General features: G+C 50.7%; 1 protein-coding gene across 1 annotated transcript in view; it reads left to right on the top strand.

Moving 5' to 3' along the window:
* The window catches only part of Mmp24 (matrix metallopeptidase 24), a 41,821-nt gene extending 21,316 nt beyond the window's left edge, over positions 1-20,505 (top strand). Inside the window, exons 3-9 of the mRNA XM_038331296.1 lie at positions 950-1,066; positions 2,579-2,883; positions 12,040-12,201; positions 14,231-14,445; positions 16,411-16,549; positions 18,368-18,634; positions 20,168-20,505. Of these exons, the coding sequence (XP_038187224.1) occupies positions 950-1,066; positions 2,579-2,883; positions 12,040-12,201; positions 14,231-14,445; positions 16,411-16,549; positions 18,368-18,634; positions 20,168-20,505 (1,543 nt within the window). The remainder of the gene's footprint in view (positions 1-949; positions 1,067-2,578; positions 2,884-12,039; positions 12,202-14,230; positions 14,446-16,410; positions 16,550-18,367; positions 18,635-20,167) is intronic.
* Positions 20,506-20,815: the final 310 nt, after the last annotated feature.

Raw genomic sequence — 20,815 nt, 5'->3', positions numbered from 1 at the left:
GCTGGCCTGGAATTTTTGATCCTCCTGCCTCCCAAGTCCTGGCTTTACAGGATACCTGGGTATTGAGCCATTTCTTACACACCTGTGGCAAAGGGGCACTGACTATCGTTCATGCTCTTCTGCTGTGGTGTTGAAGAGTTCCGATGCACTCATTTCTTCAGTCGTCGGTTAAGAAATCATTATTAACCCCCCTCCCATGTGAGGCACTGTGCCAACCCTAAGGATACAGGCAACTCTCCTACCCTCATGCCGCTCAGAATCTGGCGAGAAAAGCCCAGAGTAAACCAGAAAGCAGATGTATACATTTCGGGTACTGAGAACCACTAGGGGAAACATTAGGCAAGTGTGCAGGGATCACGTCGCTTTAGATGAGGTCATCGGTGAAGCTCTCTCCCAAGGGCATCGACCGGAATGAAGGGAAGGGACAAACTGCATGAAGACAGAGGGCTACAAGCAAAGCAGACAGCAGATGCAAAGTCTCTAGAGCAGGAATGGTTACCACAGTCAGAGAACAGCAGGCCCCGCTGCGGCTGGACACGTGGGCAGGGGCTAGACCACATGGAGCATCGCAGACTGAGTTGGGGGGGAAGGGGGAGTAGGAGTTTATCGCAGTTATGCTGATGAGGAAACGGGTTCATGTTGAGTTCATCCCCTGCCTGGGGTCCTCGCTTGGTAGAACGAGGACTTACAAATGTCTCCTGCCTCCAGGGTTTTAAATGTTTCTTGAACTCAGGTGTTTCTCCTTGGGAGTGAATGAATTACTGAATCAGTCAGTCTATCAAATTCCTTCTGAGGGCATGCAGAGCGAAGGTTCCAGAATCTAAGCTGAGAATGTGCACTGCCGTTCAGACGGGAGTTGTGGACTGAGCAAATGACTTCGTAGAGTGTTCAGTGACCATGATACACGTGTGTATGTGTGCGCATGTGTCTGTGCCTTCTCTCTGTCCAGGTGGATGAAGAAGCCCCGATGCGGTGTCCCTGATCACCCACACTTGAGCAGGAGGCGGAGAAACAAGCGCTATGCCCTGACGGGACAGAAGTGGAGGCAGAAACACATCACCTACAGGTGATGTGGCCCCCTTGCTTCCTCCCTGGTTTTGCCCCCCATGCTCATTCTGTTTTTCCTGCCCAAGTTTCTGAGGTTCACATGGTAGGTATGTCAGTGGGGAGTGTCAGGACAAGGCCAAGTGTGTGGCCATCAGGACCAGAGGCTGAGAGCCTGTGACCCTGTCTTCCTTGTGGTCTCCACAGGTGACTCTGGCTTCAGGTTTTCTGGTTTGCCTGGTCCTTTGTTGAGACGCCTGCAGTTGTTAGCACTGAACATGGGGTAGGAATTGTTTAGTAGGATTCTGCTGTGTAAAGACCCAAGGCAGAGTTCTCTGTTCATGCTTAAATGCTACCCTGCCTCTGCTGGATTCCCAGCTTCAGCTGGACAGACTTCACCCAAGACGCTAATGCAGAGTCTCTGCTGTTTCTTAAGGAGAGTAAGGGATGAGGACATGGCTCACAATGGTGTCATGCCATGACTGTGAAAGTCAGGGTACAGCAGATTTTCTCTCCAAGCCCCACAGTGGCTGAAACAAGGAAAATGAAACCCAGTACAGCAGGGCCAGACACCAGGGTTCACAGGTGCTTGGGCAAGAACCAGGCTAAGAAAGGCTCCAATGGGCTCTGCTTGGCACCTCTCAAAACTGTGATTACATCTTAGATCAATTCCCAAAGTACAGTATAAGAGCCTAAGATATCCATCTAATAAATTTAATGTGTGATCACAAAGGAAAAAAAAGAGCCTAAGATAGAGGTTACTGGGTTAAAGTAAGGGCTTTCCTTATTGGCAAGATGTAGATATCAGAACAGGATTTTTTTTTTTCAAAAAGAGAAGGAAACTTAAGAGGAATCCAGGTTAGGAGACTCTTGGGTCTTTCAAAGATGAGGAATGGGTCAAGAGGAGGGAGAAATGTTTCTAGCCCAACTCTGACCTTACCTCCCATTCCCCAACCCCTCTAGACTTTGGCTTCCTTCCCAGGGGATGGGTAAGATGATCCATGCCCTGGGTATTCATGGGGCAGAGAACACATAAGTAGTAGTGTTCCACTGTGGAGAACCGTGCACCACAGATACAGTTAGAGCTAAGTCAGGCGCTGGATTAAGTTATGTGTTGACCTACACTAGCTGCTGATAGAGCAGCCTTAGCTAGTACTTTTCCACCTTAAAGCCTCTGTACTATCTGAGTAGGTGTGTGACCTTTACAAATGTATTTGTTTTATGTATTGGGAGAGATAGAGTTAAATTAAAGGAGTCTGCCTATGAATATTTTACTAGACATTGGATGGAATCCCTTATGCAACACAAACCTTGTCAAGAATAAAAACGCTGATGAAAACAAAGCTATTCTGATGGGGGCGCTGATGCACTTCCTATTCAGCCTGTCCTTCAGCCCCCAGGGCGTCTCAGTAGAATTCTAGGGCTCAAAATGTGAAGACCACTGAACCATGCTGGCTCTGACATCCTTTCAGCTCCACTAGTCTCTGATTCTGTATTTCTTTCTAATGATCCTTCTCTCTCTCTCTCTCACCAGCATTCACAACTATACCCCAAAGGTGGGTGAGCTGGACACACGGAAAGCCATTCGGCAGGCTTTCGATGTGTGGCAGAAGGTAACCCCTCTGACTTTTGAAGAGGTGCCATACCATGAGATCAAAAGTGATCGGAAGGAGGCGGACATCATGATCTTCTTTGCTTCTGGTTTCCATGGTGACAGCTCCCCATTTGATGGGGAAGGGGGATTTCTCGCCCATGCCTACTTTCCCGGCCCAGGGATCGGAGGAGACACTCACTTCGATTCAGATGAGCCCTGGACACTAGGAAATGCCAACCATGATGGTAAGAACATGAGAGGCTGGGTGGAGGAGCCAGGGCTGGGCTGTTCAGCTGTCAGAGAAAGATGTAGCAAGGTTGTATTTGGAGATCCCACTGATGACCTGCTTCCCAGAGCTTCTTATCTAAGAACTAAGGACTTGAGAGGGTGAGAACTGTGATCTCTGTTAATATTCAACACCTGCTCCTGATCCCCCAGGACCAGGGCCATAAAAGAGGGTGAAACCACCTAGAAGTCAGTCTAATTGGGCAGAGCCAGGATTGCACCATGAATAAGGAAACGATGTGTCAGAGGCTGAAGAAAGAGGTTAGGGGGCTTTAAAGTAGAACTGGAGATCTGACGGGTTCTGGTCCCAAAGTTGCTCTAAGCTGTGACCTAGCCTCTCTAGCATCCTCAGATAACTTGCCCTGCACCGCTGTGACTCTGCAGATCCCTGCAGAGCGCAGTCAATACAGCAGTGATCACCACTTGTCTTTAAAGAGTTCATCCACACGAACTAAGACACTTGCTTAGCAAATGGGAATGGACACAATGTTGTGCCCACTGAAAATTACTTTATATTATATTCATTTCATTGTATGTGTGTACGTTGTACGTTGTGCTGGTGTACACATGCCATAGCTCTCATGTGAAGGTCAGAGGACAGCTTGGAGAGGTCAGGTTTCTCCTTCTGTTATGTAGGTTTCCAGGAATCAAACTCAGGTGATCATGTCTGGTGGCAGGTACTTCTTTACCTAGCACCATCTCACTGGCCCAATAACCTCTTTCATTTGTGTAGTTATTTGTGGGGTGAGTGTGTACTATGGAGAGTTCAGAGGACAACTTGTGGGAGTCCTTTCACTCCTTTCCAGGTAGAGCCCAAGGCTTGAACCTGGGCCATTGGGCTTGGTAGCAAGTGTCTCTATCCACTGAACCATCGAGGCCGACTGCTATGTCCATTTTTAAGATGAAGAGCTCAGGGCTCGAATGGCATAACTGGTGGGTGGCAGTGCCGGAGCTCAAACCCTAGTTCAACAACACCCTATGAAAGCGCTAAGGGTGTAGCTCAATTGGTAGGGTCTTTGTCTAGCATTCATAAAGCCCCAGGTTCAATCCCCAGCATAAGCAAGGAGTGGTAGGTACATATCTGTAATCCCAGAATACAGGAAGTGGAGACAAATTAAGTAATCTCTAAGGTCTCTGTCAATGCTGGTGTGACATGGTACAAAGTCCCACAAAGACCAAGGGGTACGCGGACATTTAATTAAGGGAGTAGGCAGAATCTGCCCTCTGAAACCCAGTCAGGTGTCTACCATAAGGCAGGCTCTAGTGATGGCTGCAGCACAGGTGCCAAGAAAATGCAACAAGAGTCAGGAGAAAGGAGGGATACAGGATTCAGCCTTTAGATTATAGCAGACAGTAGTTAATGGAGGTTAAGGCTCTGAGGCCCATACCAAGTGCCTCCCACGCATCGTGCCATAAGTAGGTATGACAGATAGGCAAACAGAAGCATAGAGAACCATTAGTGAGTAGTTGAACAAAGCTTTGAATTTGGTATTATAACCCTGGAGCCCACACCCTCAGCTAGCATGCTGAGCTTCCGTGGTTCTCAAACTACAGGCATCATGACAATCACCTAGAAACTTAAGAATGCAGAGTCCAGTTTTGAGAGACATCCTTGAAGTTTCCCTACCCAGCCTGGTCATAAGAACCACCAAGGGTCTTTTTAGAAACATGGATTCCTCAGATGGAGAGATGGCTCAGTGGTTCAGAGCACTGGTTGCTCTTCCAGAGGACCCGGATTCAATTCCAAGCACCCACATGGCAGCTCACAACTGTCTGTAACTCCGGTTCTAGGGGATCTGACACCTACACACCAATGCACATAAAATAAAGTCAAATAAATCATTAAAAAATTCTCAAAAAGAAAGACAGAGAGAGAGTGTGTGTGTGTGTCCTGTCCCTGGAGATCCTGATTCTCTAGTGGTATCAAGCTGGGAAAACACAGGACCTGTTCCTGCCTTGGTGCCACTTGGTACAGGCAGGCTCTTCGCAGTCCCTGCCCTCAGAAGCCATGTCTGGCGTAGAACATGGGCTGCTCCCTTGGGACTCTCCAGACCACCGTGTGAGTGGGGGGCTCGTTCCTCTCATCAGTCCAACACTGGTCCAGGAGATGCTTTGGCCAAGGTGCAGTCAGGGTGATATGAGACTGTTCAGTTTCTTCATCCTCTTCCCTCTTCAGATTTTTGTTCTGTTTCCTACAAAGCTCTGTTTCCTCGGGTTTGGCGTCATCTCTCCGACATCCTGGATAACTTTCCTGCCCTTTTGTGTACCTTTTCGTTATCTTATTCTTGTTTTTGGACTGCTGTCAACAAATGACCATGACAACTGATAAGACGTCAGGGAAACCATCTATCATTTTCAGGCCCTGTTGTGTGCCAGGCACCGTAAGCTGGAAGGGTTTTGGTTTTAATTCTGGTAAACACAACTGAACTTTCAAAGGGCTATTTTCCCATGGAGGTGCTAGGAAGAAACCCTCTACCTCCCTTTCTGCCAGACCCCAGGGTCTCAGCCTCCAGTCCTAAGAACTGGCGTGGGGGCGTGGGGGAAGGGCTGGAGCCCATAAAGGACAGCATTGCAGCTCCCTCCTGACTGACCAGCACATTTTAACAACTCCAGCTCTGATAGGAATCCCAGAGAGCTAATGCCTGCTCTGGACAGGCGTCAGGATGTTGCTCTGTAAAGCCAGAGGTGAGCTGAGAAGTACAGCAATAGATTCCTGGCTGGAGGCACCGGGGTGAGCAGGTGAGCGCCTCCCCAAGACAGGTTTCAGCGAGAGGGAAGGAAGCACAGTTTGTTGAGCACCTGGATAATGGTGGCATTTGATGTCCACAGAGACTCAATGAGGCTCTCCTGGGTACTTTGGTCTGATTATCGACTTTCTTCGTTCACTATGGGACATTTTCAAACTCTCTAAAAGAGGGAGACCAGGAAGGACCCTAGAGCACAGTGCTCTGTTCCGGTGATCAACACCGTTTTCCTCCTATGCCCACTCCTTCCACTTTTATTTCGGGACGGAGGTTTTATTTTGTCTTTATTTTATGTGTATGGGTGTTTTGCCTACATCTGAGTGTACTACAAGCAGAAGAGGGTGTCAGATCTTCTGGAACTAGCGTCACAGATGGTTGTGGACTGCCATGTGGGTGTTGGAAAATGAACCCTGGTCCTCTACAAGAGCAACAAGTGCTCTTAACCACTGAGTTATCACTCCAGCCCCACGGCTGATGTATTTTAAAGAAAGAAAGGCACAGGCATAATCTCATTTTATATATGACTACTTTAGGGTGACACTCTAACAAAGACCGAATTTTAATAAAACCACAAAATCAGTATCAAACTCAACAAAGTTAACAACTGTTTAGAATTTAATGCCCAGAGCACTGGTAAAGTGCTTGCCATGCAAGCATGAAGACCTGAGTTCGATTCCCAGAACCCATGTGGAAAAGCCAGGTGTGGTGTCATACACTTATAATCCCAACACTGGAGAGGCAGAGACAGGGGAATGCCTAGGGCTTGCTGGCTAAGCAGCCTAGCCTGATCAGGAAGCTCCAGGTCCAAGGAGAGACCCTGCCCCAAAACACAAGATACAACAATACTCAGGGTTGACTTCTGGCCTCCACATACCCACGCACGCTTGTAGGCACACATGCAAACATACACACACACATACCCACGCACGCTTGTGGGCACACATACAAACATACACACACACACACACACACTTGTAGGCACACATACAAACATACGCACACACACACACACGTAGACACACATACAGACATACACACACACTCACATACCCACACACACTTGTAGGCACACATACAAACATACACACACACACTTGTAGGCACACATACACACATACACACACATACACATACTCACAATATCTTATCCAGTGATAATGTCCCCAATTACCTCAAAAGTGTCTTTTACAGTTGTTGTCTTGCAATTTAAAAATACCCCCGCCCCCACATTTCCCTGTCTTGTATGGAAGAAACTGTCCTGAGTGTAGGCATTTCACTTGATGTGACTATGACTCAGACTCACCTTTAACCTGTCTCCCTCCTCATGGTTACTGAGTATTATAGAGTAGAGCAGGCCTGACTAGGCTTAGGTTCACTTTTGGGCAGGATCTTTCCTTGGTAGAATTGATGTGTTCTGTTCACTACATCAGGAAATACATATGATTCAAGCTGTACTGTTTAAAAGGAGAGAGAGAGAGAGAGAGAGAGAGAGAGAGAGAGGAGGGAAGGGGGAAGGAAGGAATCAGTGTAGTCTATATCTGAACCCAAACCTCCTGAATCACAATCTTCACTGGCCCAGTGTTGAAAAAATTTCTTATTCACGCCTATAGTTCTAGCACTCGGGGATGAGGCAGGAAGACTGTTACAGTTCTGACGCCAGCCTAGGCTACACAGTAAGTTCCAGAGCACCATGGGATGCAGAGACCCTGTCTGGAGGGTGGAGTGGGGAAGGTGAGACAGGGAAGTTGGCTCAGTGGGCCAAGAGCTTGCTGTGCAAGCATGAGGACCTGAGTTCGATCCCCAGCACCCACATAAAAGCCAGCTGTGGCAATGTGCGTCTGTAACCCCAAGCTAGGGGACAGAATCACGCAGATACTATGGGCTCACTGGCCAGCCTGTCTAACCAAAGCAGCAAGCACCGCGTTTACTGAGAGATACTGTTCCCAAATAAATAAATGGAAGTGTAGAGCAATAGAGAATTCTTGACAGCAATCTCTGGTTTCTACATGCATGCCCCACAGGTAAGCATGCCTGTGCACATGCATACAACATACACACACTGCTCTCCAGAGTGCCACTGATCTGTGCATGTGACTCTCATTCCACTGAAGTGTACAAAGGAGCAAGCTAGCCCACCACACCTCAAAGCCATTTTCATTGAACTTTCTCCAAATGAGTCAGCCAGTGAAGTCAGCTCTTCCAGGAGGGGACCCAGCCCTCGGCGTTCCTTCCTAGAGGAAGGTGCAAGTCAGAGAGCGCCTTCGTGACCACACCCTGCATCACAGGACAGCGCCTTTCCACACTTAGCTCACAACTCATCCCTGGTAGGGGAGGCAGGGATTATAATCTGCAGTTTACAGATGACAGAAGTGAAGCTCTGCTGGGGGAACTGAGAAAGTCACACCGTTGGAAGGCAGCAGGGCCAGATGTGAAAGCAGCAGAGCCAGATGTGAAAGCGAGATGCCATATCTTTAACCGTCCCCACAGGGGTCTGCAGCGGGTGGTCCAGGGACAGTACTTGGCAAACTACAGTCGTTTTGGCATTGTCCGCTCTTGGGTCCTGTCACCTTACTGTGCTAGACTCAGGAACTTTCAGCCATTTTTCTGGGGCTACTGCCCCCAAGAAGCTGAGTCTTGGGGCAGGATACATACCCATGGCTGTAATTAATGAAGGCTGGAAAGTGGCCAGTACCTAAAGCTGCCTGAGATTAAAATGCTGGCAGAGTGGAGAAGGCAGCATTCTAGGCCAGCTGGGAGAGCCAGGCTGGTTTCCTGGGAGATGATCACTGGGGTGAACTTTCATGGAAGGTGGAAGGGACACCGCTGAGGAGAACTGCCTCGGGGTGGGTGCTACTGGAGTCAGGAAGATGGGGATCCCCAACAAAGAGGCAAGGTCTAGCAGAGAAGCCAAGCAGACTGCCATGCTCCGAGGTCCAGAGACCTCCAGAACACACATGCTTGGTGACATCGGTCCTCTCACGGCTCAACATGGCAGTGGCAATGAGTAATGACCCATCTGTGCCAGGACCTGGGGTGGCACTTGGTTTACCTTGACTCATTAGTCCCTGTTCTTAGGAGGAAGGCAGCCATTATTGGCTTTGCCGCAGAGAAAGGGCTCTTCAAATGCCACACCACTAGGACATGGCAGAGTCGCAGAAACCATATTCTAATCACCCTGCTCCCTGCCTTCCTCCCTTGGGGGAGTGAAGACCCCAAGAGCCTCCTCTCCATGAGGCACTAGGTTCTTCTCCACAGCTGACCCTGGCCCCATCCTTCTATGTCCCCTCACAAGCTCAAGGTGGCTGTCCTCCCCACCTTCTCCCCCCGCCCCCAAAGCTTCCCTGGTTCTGTGTAGTAGGATGCTGGCTTCTCAGTTCTTCTCTTCCTTTTGGTTCTGGGAAGAAACTTACATGCCTCTTTCCTTCAAGGGATTTCACCAGTCACAGAATGGGCACAACTAAAGACAATGATTGAGAGAACCATTGGCTCCCTGGCTCCCTGCTGAGGTCCCCATGGATGGTCCTATGAGAGACCTGGTCAGGAGAGAGACCCTGAACAGCGTGTCCAGGTGGAGCAGCAGGCTGGGAGCAGAGCCAGGCCAGGCCAGGCCACAGGGAGCTGAGCTGCCTTCTGCCAGCTCCAGCAGCCACCTTTGTTTGGAATGAAGCTAAAAGATGAGCTCACTGCTTCCCTGCTGCTGGAGGGACCAGGACCTGAGGAAGGAGCTGGGGGCAACCTGGCTTTCTCCTGTCAGCCTGCCTTTCTCAGCAGAAGGCCAGCCCAGGCTTTTGGCCAACCTTGCAGTGATCTTGCCCATCCCCCATTCCTCTCCACTGTTCGAAGGTGGCATCATGGATGACACTGTTGGTGTCAGTGGAGAATCAGTCTGAGTCCTCTTTTCCCAAGCCCTTACTCAAAAGGCCAGAGGGCTCCCATCCTCATCTGCCTCTCCTGGGGCCTTGGTGGGCTGGGGGAGGGCAATTCTGCCAGGGATATTAGATCCAGAGTGGGCAGCAAGGTTCTTGGCTCCTGGTGCCCTCCCTGGACTTCAGAGTAGCAGAGAGGGACTGAGACATGCCTAGAACTAGGAGATAAGAGGCATGCCAGGCCTGCATGGCCTGGAACTGAAACCGAGCGAAGGACGTCAGGATTGAACTCGCATACACCTCTCTAGTTGCTAGTAGAAGAAGCCCTTTATTGAACAGCACCATGGAGGGTTTTTTGTTTTTTTTTTTTTTTTTTTTTGGTTTTTCGAGACAGGGTTTCCCTGTAGTTTCTAGAGCCTGTCCTGGAGCTAGCTCTTGTAGACCAGGCTGGCCTCGAACTCAGAGATCCGCCTGCCTCTGCCTCCCGAGTGCTGGGATTAAAGGCGTGCGCCACCACCGCCCGGCCGGAGGTTTTTTTTAAAAATATATATATTTATTTATTTATTATGTATACAATATTCTGTCTGTGTGTATGCCTGCAGGCCAGAAGAGGGCGCCAGACCTCATTACAGATGGTTGTGAGCCACCATGTGGTTGCTGGGAATTGAACTCAGGACCTTTGGAAGAGCGGGCAATGCTCTTAACCGCTAAGCCATCTCTCCAGCCCCAACCATGGCGGTTTTATACCTAACACAGCCAGGTGGGCCAACAGGTGTTCATACCTAACCCAGTCAGGTGGGTCAACAGGTGAAGACCTCATCGCCTGATCCTCAGTCAAGGCCAGGGCAATGCATGCTCAGGAAGCAGGGTTGGTAAACAACTTTGACACAGCTCTCAAAAGCGCAAATCAAAAGGTCACTAGCGGGGAAGAACAGCTGGAGGTCAGGACTCCAAATGGTCCCTACAGAGGCAGATCTCAGGGGTGAACAAATCTCAGACATATAAGAAGGAATTTATAACTGAGCAGAAAGGAGGCAAATATAATGCCCTGCCCAACTCCTTGGCCAATTTCTTTCCCAATACTATGGTTACTTAATGCCTACAAATTCAGGCCTTGACCTACCTAAGGATTAAGATGGAAACTGAAGGGATCCAGCTTTAAGAGATCTGGTTACTGAAACCCAGCCTTTCTGGCTAGTGGACTTGTTCAGGTCCAGTTCATGTGTTTTATGCCATAGCAACAGAGCAACCATCCCTGGCTATGCCATGCATTTTACACGTTTTTGTTACTCAGTCCTTGCCCAATGAATTAGGTCCAGCTTCTCTGTTCTACAAATGAGGACACTGAGCTTGAAGTGCTTGCCTGAGTTCACAAAGGTTGTAGGTATGGAACTGGAAGTGAAGGTGATCTGTCCCAGCACAGGGTGCTCAAAGCCACCACACATCGCTGCCCCCCAGTTTCATGTTCAGGATCCTCTCTCCCTCTTCCAGCACCAGGCTCCCACCTGTTCTCAACTCTGCACCTTGACTTTGGCTCTAGGACTAGGGCCCTGCTGCCCCACACCGGGCCCTGGGCACATCAGGCCTCTTGAAGATGACTACCCACCAATAACCCAGGAATTTCCTCTTCTTGTCTTGCCATGGCTTTCTTGATTCTGCCAACCAGTGCTCCAGTACCTGCACCCCACCTTCTGAACTGATTCCATTGATCTACTTGCCTAAGGTCTACTTTGCTTCTAGTCCTCTCTCTGGTGGTAACCAGGGTGACTTCACTGTGCCCCATCTCCTCTCCCGCTATCCCTTCCCCCTCACTGCTCCCCCCATGGTCAAGAAACTGATCCAAATTCCTTTGTAGGGCATCACAGAGCCCTGCTTGCCAGCCTGGCTGACCTCATCTCTCCCTGGCCCTCCCTTTGTGCTTTGTTCTAGAGCCAAGTGGAATGAACTGCTTGTCCCTGGACCTGGTTTATAGCACTAACTCTGCCAGGAAGGACACTCCACCCTCTTCCTCCCTAACCCTAATCCATCCTGCAGACCCGTGTCTCACCTGTCAAGACAGCCGCACCCTTACCGTGTCCTCCCTGAGCGTCTTCCTCCAATGCAATTGGGACTTAGCAGCACAGACATGCAGTCCCAGATACTTGGAGGCTGAGGCAGGAGAGTTGCAAGTTCAAGGCCTCAAAATGAAAAGAAAAAGAGGTCTGGGGACATTGCCCAGTGGTTTATGCAAGGCCCAAAGGTTTCTTTAAAAGAAAGTTCTCAATCTTTACACACGTTTATTGTTAAAGCACCCGAGTGCTGAGATACTGTGTAGCCTTTGTAATTTCTGCATGTACCCCTCTGTACCAGGAGGTACATAGGCAAAGATGGTATTTGATTTCTCTATGTCCCCAGTGTCCAAATGAAGGGCAGGGGCAGGGGATATGCTAAGTGTTGGGCATGCTAAGTAACAGACTGACTAATACTAAGTAGGCGCCCTGGGCACCTCCTATGTTCCTCTCTCCAGGCAACGACCTCTTCCTGGTGGCTGTGCATGAACTGGGCCACGCACTGGGACTGGAGCACTCCAATGACCCCAGTGCCATCATGGCACCCTTCTACCAATACATGGAGACGCACAACTTCAAGCTACCCCAGGATGACCTCCAGGGTATCCAGAAGATTTACGGTGTGTGTAGTGGGGAAGAGGGGGGCACTGTTGTTAACGTGAGCATGTTGTGGCAGGTGTGGGGTCAGGAGCTTTGCCATTATCGGCGTGCTGTTGTGTCTCTGTGATGACTTAGATGAAGTCCCCCAGCACACTGGGAAACCTAGGAGAGGGGATTCAGCTGTGACTGGGAAGGGCAAAGCGAGGGGAGGCCTACTAGCTCCCTCTTTTCTACCCTTTTCCACTCATCTCCCTGTCACCTCCCGTCCTCTATGACCTCCTTTTACCAGGTGGGGACCGGGCACACTCTGGGTGCCTCTAACCTAGGAAAGTCACACATCTGCCTGAGTTATGGCGATAAGTATTCTGACCGGAGCTGTGATCTTAGGGGAAATGAGACACTAGCGTGCTGTCCTCAGAAGCTATGAAAGCCTCCCATGTACAAGTCACGGGGGCATGGAGGGTCTAGTCGGGTTAGTTGAAATGGGAGACCAGTTCAGATGAGCAAATGCTGGCCAACATAGCACAGGAGTGGGGGCTTCCTCCGGAGGAGGTACAGTAGCCAGGATCACAGCCAGTGAAGCAGCAGGGGGGCAGGGTGGGTAGCCAGTACTAGAAGTTCCTTCAAAGGTGGAATGGGCAGGATCTGCTGACAGATCAGATGTGGGAAGCTAACACCAAGACTTCTGACTTTGCTATGGGTGTGGTTCAGCTTGTAGGGTGCTCACCTAGCATACATGAAGCCCTACATTTGATTCGCAGACAACATGGACCAGGCATGGTAGCCTTCTAGAGTGTGTCAAGAAGATCAGAAGTTCAAATTCATCCCCTTTGCTACATAAGGTGTTTTAGGCCAGACAGTGGTACATGAGACCCTGTCTCTCGGTCTGTAGCCCACAGGCCAAGGCTGGGATATTATTCACTTGGGGGCCTCAGTGTACAATACATAGTTACTAGTTACAAATAGCTACTGAAATTGAGATGCATAATAGTTAAACTGGTTTCAGTTCCTCGGCTGTTAAGGACTGGTCCCTCGCTTCAGGTCCTCAATAGCCACACGTGCATGTGGCCAGAGGCAACCGTTTGACAGTACGGAACATTTCTGTCACCACAGAATGTCAGAGGACAGCTCTGAGGGTCTTTAAAGCCAGAAACCCGAATGAGCCCTTAGAGCAGTGACTCTCAACTGGGTTGCCCTTGGGAAGCACCTTAGGATTCTTATTTAAAAAAAATACTGACATCCAGCCCTCACCCCAAAGATCTAAGTAAGCCCAGCTGGGAGTTCCCTGAAGATCAGGAGTTGTAGAACTCCCCTAGGTGACCCCCATCAGCTGCCCAAGTTGAGAGACATACAAAAGGAAGAAAAGAGACCCTCGGGAGTACCCCATCTTTGGAGCAAGGTGCACTCTCTAACAAGGTAGTAGAGCAGCCCCAAAGCTAAGAGTTCAGGGCCCTGGAAAAGGGGGAACATGGTTCAAGGCAAATGTTTCCAAAATCTTGCTATCCAATGTGTGGGCCTCAGACCCGTGATGTGGGCTTCACCTGAGACCTTGAAGACATACTGTCTCTGGCTCCACCCCAGGCCTCTGAGCCACAGCCTGCATTGCGGACATGATTCATTCAGTCAACAAAGCTGGGGCTGATAACCGCTGGTTTCCGAACAGAGATCACTGGTGATCTTGGCAAGTGGTTTGGGCGGAGGAGGGAGCCGAAGTGCTATTGAAGTTGCTGAAGACTGAAAGCGGTTAGAGTCGAGCCTGTGTGGAAGAGAGCAGCAAAGGGGGGGGGGGGTGGGATGTTGGCCCTCAGTTAGGACAGGTTTCTTCTTAAAACGGGAAAGACACCAGACTTGGGGATGGGAAAGTAAAGGTCCCTACTGAGTGGTTGCTTCCATCTATTTTCTCAAAGACTGGGGAGTTAAATCAGGGAGAGGGGACAGGAAGTCAGAAGAGACAGACTTGACGTGGAACTGCTTACGGAGTGATGGGGCAGTGGTAGATGACAGCAAGGAAGAGCTGGGCCTTCTCTAAGACGCAGCCCCTCTCTCCAGGACCCCCAGCTGAGCCCCTGGAGCCCACGAGGCCCCTTCCTACACTCCCGGTCCGCAGGATCCACTCACCGTCTGAGAGAAAACATGAGCGGCAGCCCAGGCCCCCTCGGCCACCTCTGGGGGACCGACCATCCACTCCAGGTGCCAAGCCCAACATCTGTGATGGCAACTTCAACACGGTGGCCCTCTTCCGGGGCGAGATGTTTGTGTTTAAGGTACGGCCGGTGGACCAGTGCCACCCAGGATGTCCCATCCCTTCTTCCACAATGGAGATTCCTGCTAGTGGCCAGGACCCAGAGTCTCTTTCTGGTGCTGATAGGTTAATCAGCTTGGTTCTACAGGGTGACAAGGAAAGACTGGTGAGCTGACAGCTTCCAAGGAGCCAACCAATGCTCAAGAAAAGTCTGGAAAAGCCGGTTGGTGGTGGCGCACGCCTTTAATCCCAGCACTTGGGAGAGGCAGAGGCAGGTGGATCTCTGTGAGTTCGAGACCAGCCTGGTCTACAAGAGCTAGCTCCAGGACAGGCTCTAAAAGCTGCAGAGAAACCCTGTCTCGAAAAACTTAAAAAAAAAAAAAAAAAAAGAAAGAAAGAAAGAAAGAAAGAAAGAAAGAAAGAAAGAAAGAAAGAAAGAAAAGTCTGGAGATGGCTTCTGGTCCATGACCTTGACTAAGCCACCTTCTTTCTCCAGACTTCAGCTACCCAACCTGGGTAGCCATTCCTCTGACAGAGGAGGTGTAACGATTAATGGCTAGGAAGATGCAGAACAGGGCCTGGTCAGGGGTGACAGAGTCTACAGCTCCTGCCAGGGCACGAGTAACGGGTACTGGCCAGGCTACCTCATGTTCCCTGTCCTGAACCTGTCACATGAGACAGGGACTGTCTGAGCATAGTGCATGACAGGCTTGGTCCTTGAGGAAACAGACTCTGAGCTAGAATCTGGAGTGAGGGATTCTGGTTAAGGACCCTTAGAGCCAACAGCTGTGGGCAGCAGGAGCAGAAGGCCAGTCAGGACAGAGGAAGAAGCTGAGGAGACACGGACCTGGTGCCACTGTCCCTCATGGAAAGTTCTGGAGCTAGAATGGCCCATCTGAATCATTTCATGTTGAATGCAAAATGAAGCTGAAGCCACTGCAAAAGAACTGAGAACCTAGGGCTGGAGAGGTGGCTCAGTGGTTAAGAGCACTCACTGCTCTTCCAGAGGTCCTGAGTTCAATTCCCAGCAACCACATGGTGGCTCACAGCCATCTGTAATGAGATCTGGTGCCCTCTTCTGGCCTGCAGGGATACATGGAGGCAGAATATTGTATACATAATAAATAAATAAATCTTTAAAAAAAAACTAAGAGCCTAAAGCTGCCTGCTGGTACACTTCCAGCCACTGGGAAAATACCCTTCACCAAACAGGACAATAGGTTTCCATAACACTGGGTGGCAGAGGAAGACTTCCCCATTTCCCTTCTAAGGTCTCCCCCAGGAAGCTTTAAGCACTAAGTAAAAACCAGCCTAGTTCTGCCTGTCACTGAGGCCTTTGGTCTTCTTTAAGACTCTGTGTAGGACCTGTGTTCAGTTCCAGTACCCCACATGGTGGCTCATAACTGCCTCTGACTTCAGTTCCAGAGAATCCAGTGCCCTCTTTCTGATGTCTGCAGGCTCGTGCACACATGTAATGTGCCCTACATACACTCAAGCACACACCCAAATACATAAATGAATTTTGAAAAATATCCTAGGTCTATGCTATCTTCTGTGAGCCATACTCCTACTACAGCACACGTATTTCCTCGAGCCTCCCAGGAAGGTATTCACAGGCAAGTGTGGGTTTTATCCTCCCATTTACCAACCTGGATCCCACAGACCGAGTCCCTGCCCAGCTGCTATCAGCGACCTTCTGCTGCCCTCCCGTGGCCACTCCAGGCCTTGGCAGTTGACTTTCTAGCCTTTCCACACCTCTCCCACACCCATCTGCTGGGTGTCTCCTAGTCCTTGGACAGCAGGAGTTTTAAATGAAGAGTTACATCCTGTCTTCTTTTGAGAGCTGGAAGCAGCATTTGGGAGACTGAGCCTGAGCCCCAGGCTTGGGGTTGGGTTGCTGGGCCTAAGCCCTGGGGCTGAGATCACTGGATTCAGAGGTAAGACCTGTCACCCGCCTTTCTTGTCTTCCTCCCCTCCCCCCACCCAGGATCGCTGGTTCTGGCGCCTGCGTAATAACCGGGTGCAGGAGGGCTACCCCATGCAGATTGAGCAGTTCTGGAAGGGCCTGCCCGCCCGCATAGATGCAGCCTACGAAAGGGCTGATGGAAGATTTGTCTTCTTCAAAGGTAACATAGGGCATTTCTGTGCCCTTTTGGAAGCTTCCTGTTTCCCATCTAAACCAGAAGAGGTGGGGCGGGAAGCATGGGAAGTAGATGCCCTCCACGGGCAGACACTGACTTCTGAAGAGTCAGATCCCCACAGATAGGAAGTGGATCATCTGGGAAAGCCAAGTCAAGAAAGTGCCAGCGTTAATGGGGTAAAAAATTCCACACTCATGAAGTACAGGATAAGGCAAAGAAGACCACCCACCCAGCACTTGAAGGTCATTCTCGCAGGTCTGTAAGCACCCAGAGCAGGCCACACAGGGCAGAGATGAGCAGGAGGGGAAGGGAGGCTAACCTGCCCAGCCTAGGCTAGCCCACTTCTGAGTTGTTTTACAGTGGTAACCTTGACTTCGCCCCACCTAAGCTGGGTGGAAGGCAAGGCAAACACACAGGGAACTGGAGAGCATGGCTGAATGTAGCCGAGTGTTGGAAGACAGTCCAAGGGCTCAGCAGCTCACCCTACAGCCAATGAGGCCCCACCTTGGAGAGCTACAAGGGGCCTAGGAGAGCGATTCCTGAAGAGTTGTGTTTGCCAACCCAGAATTCAGTCTGGCCCAGCTGGCCAAGTCTGGAAACTTGCTACAGGTTTCTGAGTAGCACCTTTGGAGAGGTGGCAGGCAATGAGGCAGGAAGGGTATTTCAGAGGACAACATTGTCCATGAGGCCCAAGCCAGAGAAGAGCCACAGCTAGAGAGCCAGGGAGGGCTGTGAGAAGACTTGGGGCCTTGTGAATAGCTGAGTGCTGAGAGAGGAAGGGAAGAAGCTCGGAGATTAAACCCGCACTTCTTAGGGACACTGGAAGGTAGAAAGGTGATCAAAAGGAGCCTGTCTGGTAGGATGAGGAGCCCTGAAAACCCAATTCTGAGGAGCCAGGGACCATGGCAGAGCACAGGATATGAGGGGGTGGGGCTTAGGTCAAAAGTATATTGAGCTATAGCCTCAGAGTTAGGTTCATGGAGAGTAGACGGGCATATGAAGCTCTGAGAGAGCCCCGAGTGGGTGTGTAAAGAGTGGCTGAGGTCCTGAGTGGGTATGTATTGTTTATTATGAGCCAGCTATGTCAAGGACCAAGGAACCAGGATCGTGGGAAACTAGCAACCTTCCCCATATGGGTCAGGCTTAGAATTGGTAAAGCCTTGTTGTGTTCCAGGTGAGAACGTTTGTGAACAGCTGACCAATGTGTGCAAAAACTATTAACTGTGTCTTCCTCCATCCTGAGACTGCTCGCCCATAGACACCTGCACCGACACTAACTCCTTCCCCGTTCCAAACATAATAAACCCACTGAGGTTCCAGGTTGTTCAGCAGTAGGTTCGCTTCCATTAGAGCACACACACACACACACACACACACACACACACACCCCTGACCCCAGCTGCAGGAAGTAGTCGTGTGTGATGCCACAGGAGTGATCACCAAAAGTGAAAGAGGATGAAGACAAGTGGGTGGCCATGTATGGTGGCTCCACCTGTAGCCCCAGCACTTGGGAGACAAATCACTGGAAGTCCGAGATCAGCCTGATCTACAGAATGAATTCCAGCCTAGCTAGGGATAAAAAACAAGACTCTGTCTTAAAAAGGAATAACAAACCAAGATGAAGGATCAGAGAGCCTGAGCAGCATGGCACACATTGCCCAAAATCTATGATTGACTTCTCACTATACAAATCTGTTGGGCCAGGAGCTAAAAAGACATACATTCTGACTTTATGAATGAAGATGGGCCACAACTCCCGGCTCTGGGTGGCCCCTGAAGGCTGATTCCAGACTCTTCCTGCAGGTGACAAGTACTGGGTGTTCAAAGAGGTGACAGTGGAACCTGGGTACCCCCACAGCTTGGGAGAGTTGGGCAGCTGCCTGCCCCGTGAAGGAATCGACACGGCTCTGCGCTGGGAACCTGTGGGAAAAACCTACTTCTTCAAAGGCGAACGGTACTGGCGCTACAGCGAGGAGCGGCGAGCCACAGACCCTGGCTACCCCAAGCCCATCACCGTGTGGAAGGGCATCCCACAGGCTCCACAAGGGGCCTTCATCAGCAAGGAAGGATGTAAGAGCCAAACTGAGGTGGGAATGGGGAGATAATTTTAGTGCTTCTCAAGGCCCAGATAAAGTCCCTGGGTATCCAAGTTTGAGTAATGTAACTTGATAACACACAACTGGCCCACATGGACATGTTCGCATAGTAAATTAACCTGCAGTGATGGACAGGGGCGGGTCAAGATGCTTTTTTCATGGGGTTTGAAGACTAGGCTGGCAATTGCTTCCATGTGCCATCAGGGAGTGCCTAGTCTGTCTCCCTACCAGATTAGAAGCTTCTCGAAGGAGGTTCAGGCTTTACCAGGTGCAGAGCAAGCACCATGGCTGCCTTGTTGATCTGGCTAAAGCAGTGACTCCTGAACAGGGCTGGCTGGGTTCACAGATCCCCTCCACCACGCGTAAGGTTAGGCCAAGTCATTAAACTTTTCACAATCTGCCATCATGAAATGGGAATGATCCCGGGACTGACCTGTGGGCTGGGAGATAAAAGGGAAATCACAGAGAACACAGCGCAATGCCACCACCTAGTCTGGGCCATGTGGAGGTTGCAGCTGTCCTATGATCTCATTAGTGCTTCCGTTTGTGTAAGAAGACAGGTCATTCGCGGCACGGTGATTACTGAGAGCCAGTTTGTGTGGGAGCCTCAGGCCAGAAGCTGCAAGCCTTGGAGAGTTCTCAGCCCAGTGACAGAAAATAGCATCTCTGACATAAACAAGGCAGAGAGCGCCACTCCTTTGTGGCTTTAAAATGTGCTGCCTTCTGGGGAGCCTCAGAGACAGGTGACATCAAAGACCTTGACCAATGAAAGTCCCGGGGAGCCAGCCAATGGGGAGAGTCTAAGTGAGCTGCTTTGCTGTCTATAGATGGCTGGGTTGCTAAGGCTGTTGCTGGGAGCCTTGAGGGAGCTGCCTAAGGAGTAATTGGAGAGTTGCCTGGCCTGCTGCCTGCCTCCTTTCCTTCCAGCCATCAAAGTTGCGAGAAGTGCCCTAAGAATTTGTATCTATGTTACAAAGTGATGTCAGCTCCCCCCCCCCCAAAAAAAACCCTGTAATTGTGGAGTCATGGTGTCTGTGGCTAACAGACCAAATTTTGCTCCTCAACTCTCATTAGCTTGGGGCGAGAGTTAGACTGAGGGCCCAGAGCTATGGAGATTGCACTGTACAAGCCTTAAACTGGGGGCTTGATCTGCCCCTTATAGTAAGCCTGGGGCACAGTATGACAGAGCTGTTTCCAGACTAAGAATGATCCAGCCTGGGCAGTATAAATGAAAGCCTTTGCCAGCTCTACTCAAAACCCCTTAGTGGTTTCCCAGAACCCTTGAGCCAACAGGTGGGCTGCTCCAGGTCCCGGGGGCCCTCCCTGCTGTGTTAGTTACTGTGCACGGTCACTGCACTCACACAACCCCCTGGGTTCCAGCAGGCCACTCCCTCCACCTACCGTGCCACCTGGAGCTTCTCTCTCGCACCCCAGGTCCACCCTAGTCCAGAACAGGTGCTAGGGAGTGTCTGGGAGCGGTGGTGCTGAGTCCTTCCCTTTCCTGCAGATTACACCTACTTCTACAAAGGCCGGGACTACTGGAAGTTTGACAACCAAAAACTGAGTGTGGAGCCAGGCTACCCACGCAACATCCTGCGTGACTGGATGGGCTGCAAGCAGAAGGAAGTGGAGCGGCGTAAGGAGCGGAGGCTGCCCCAGGATGATGTGGACATCATGGTGACCATCGATGATGTGCCAGGCTCCGTGAATGCCGTGGCTGTGGTCGTCCCCTGCACCCTGTCCCTCTGCCTCCTGGTGCTGCTCTACACTATCTTCCAGTTCAAGAACAAGGCGGGTCCTCAGCCCGTCACCTACTATAAGCGGCCAGTCCAGGAGTGGGTATGAGCAGCCCAGAGCCCTCTCTGTCTACCCAGTCTGGCCAGCCAGGCCCTTCCTCACCAGGGTCTGAGGGGCAGCTCTAGCCACTGCCCACCGGGGCCAGCAGGGCCCTAGGCCAGGTTCGTGTGTAGCTGAAGTGGTGGGTGCATTGGTCTAGGCTGAGTATGGGGCAGGGAATGAGGGTGGCTATGCCCCAGGTTGGGTAGCTGGCACCCAGTTGCCAACCTTCTGGCCTGGGTAGATCACTCTCTACCCAAGGGAATAAGCCAGGCCCTGTCAGGAAGCAAGAATCATGCCAGGAGGTGCCCCTGAGGTC

The sequence above is a fragment of the Arvicola amphibius genome, chromosome 5 (genome assembly GCF_903992535.2).
Source record: "Arvicola amphibius chromosome 5, mArvAmp1.2, whole genome shotgun sequence".
Classification (NCBI taxonomy): domain Eukaryota; kingdom Metazoa; phylum Chordata; class Mammalia; order Rodentia; family Cricetidae; genus Arvicola; species Arvicola amphibius.
This window is presented reverse-complemented; position numbering and strand designations above follow the sequence as displayed.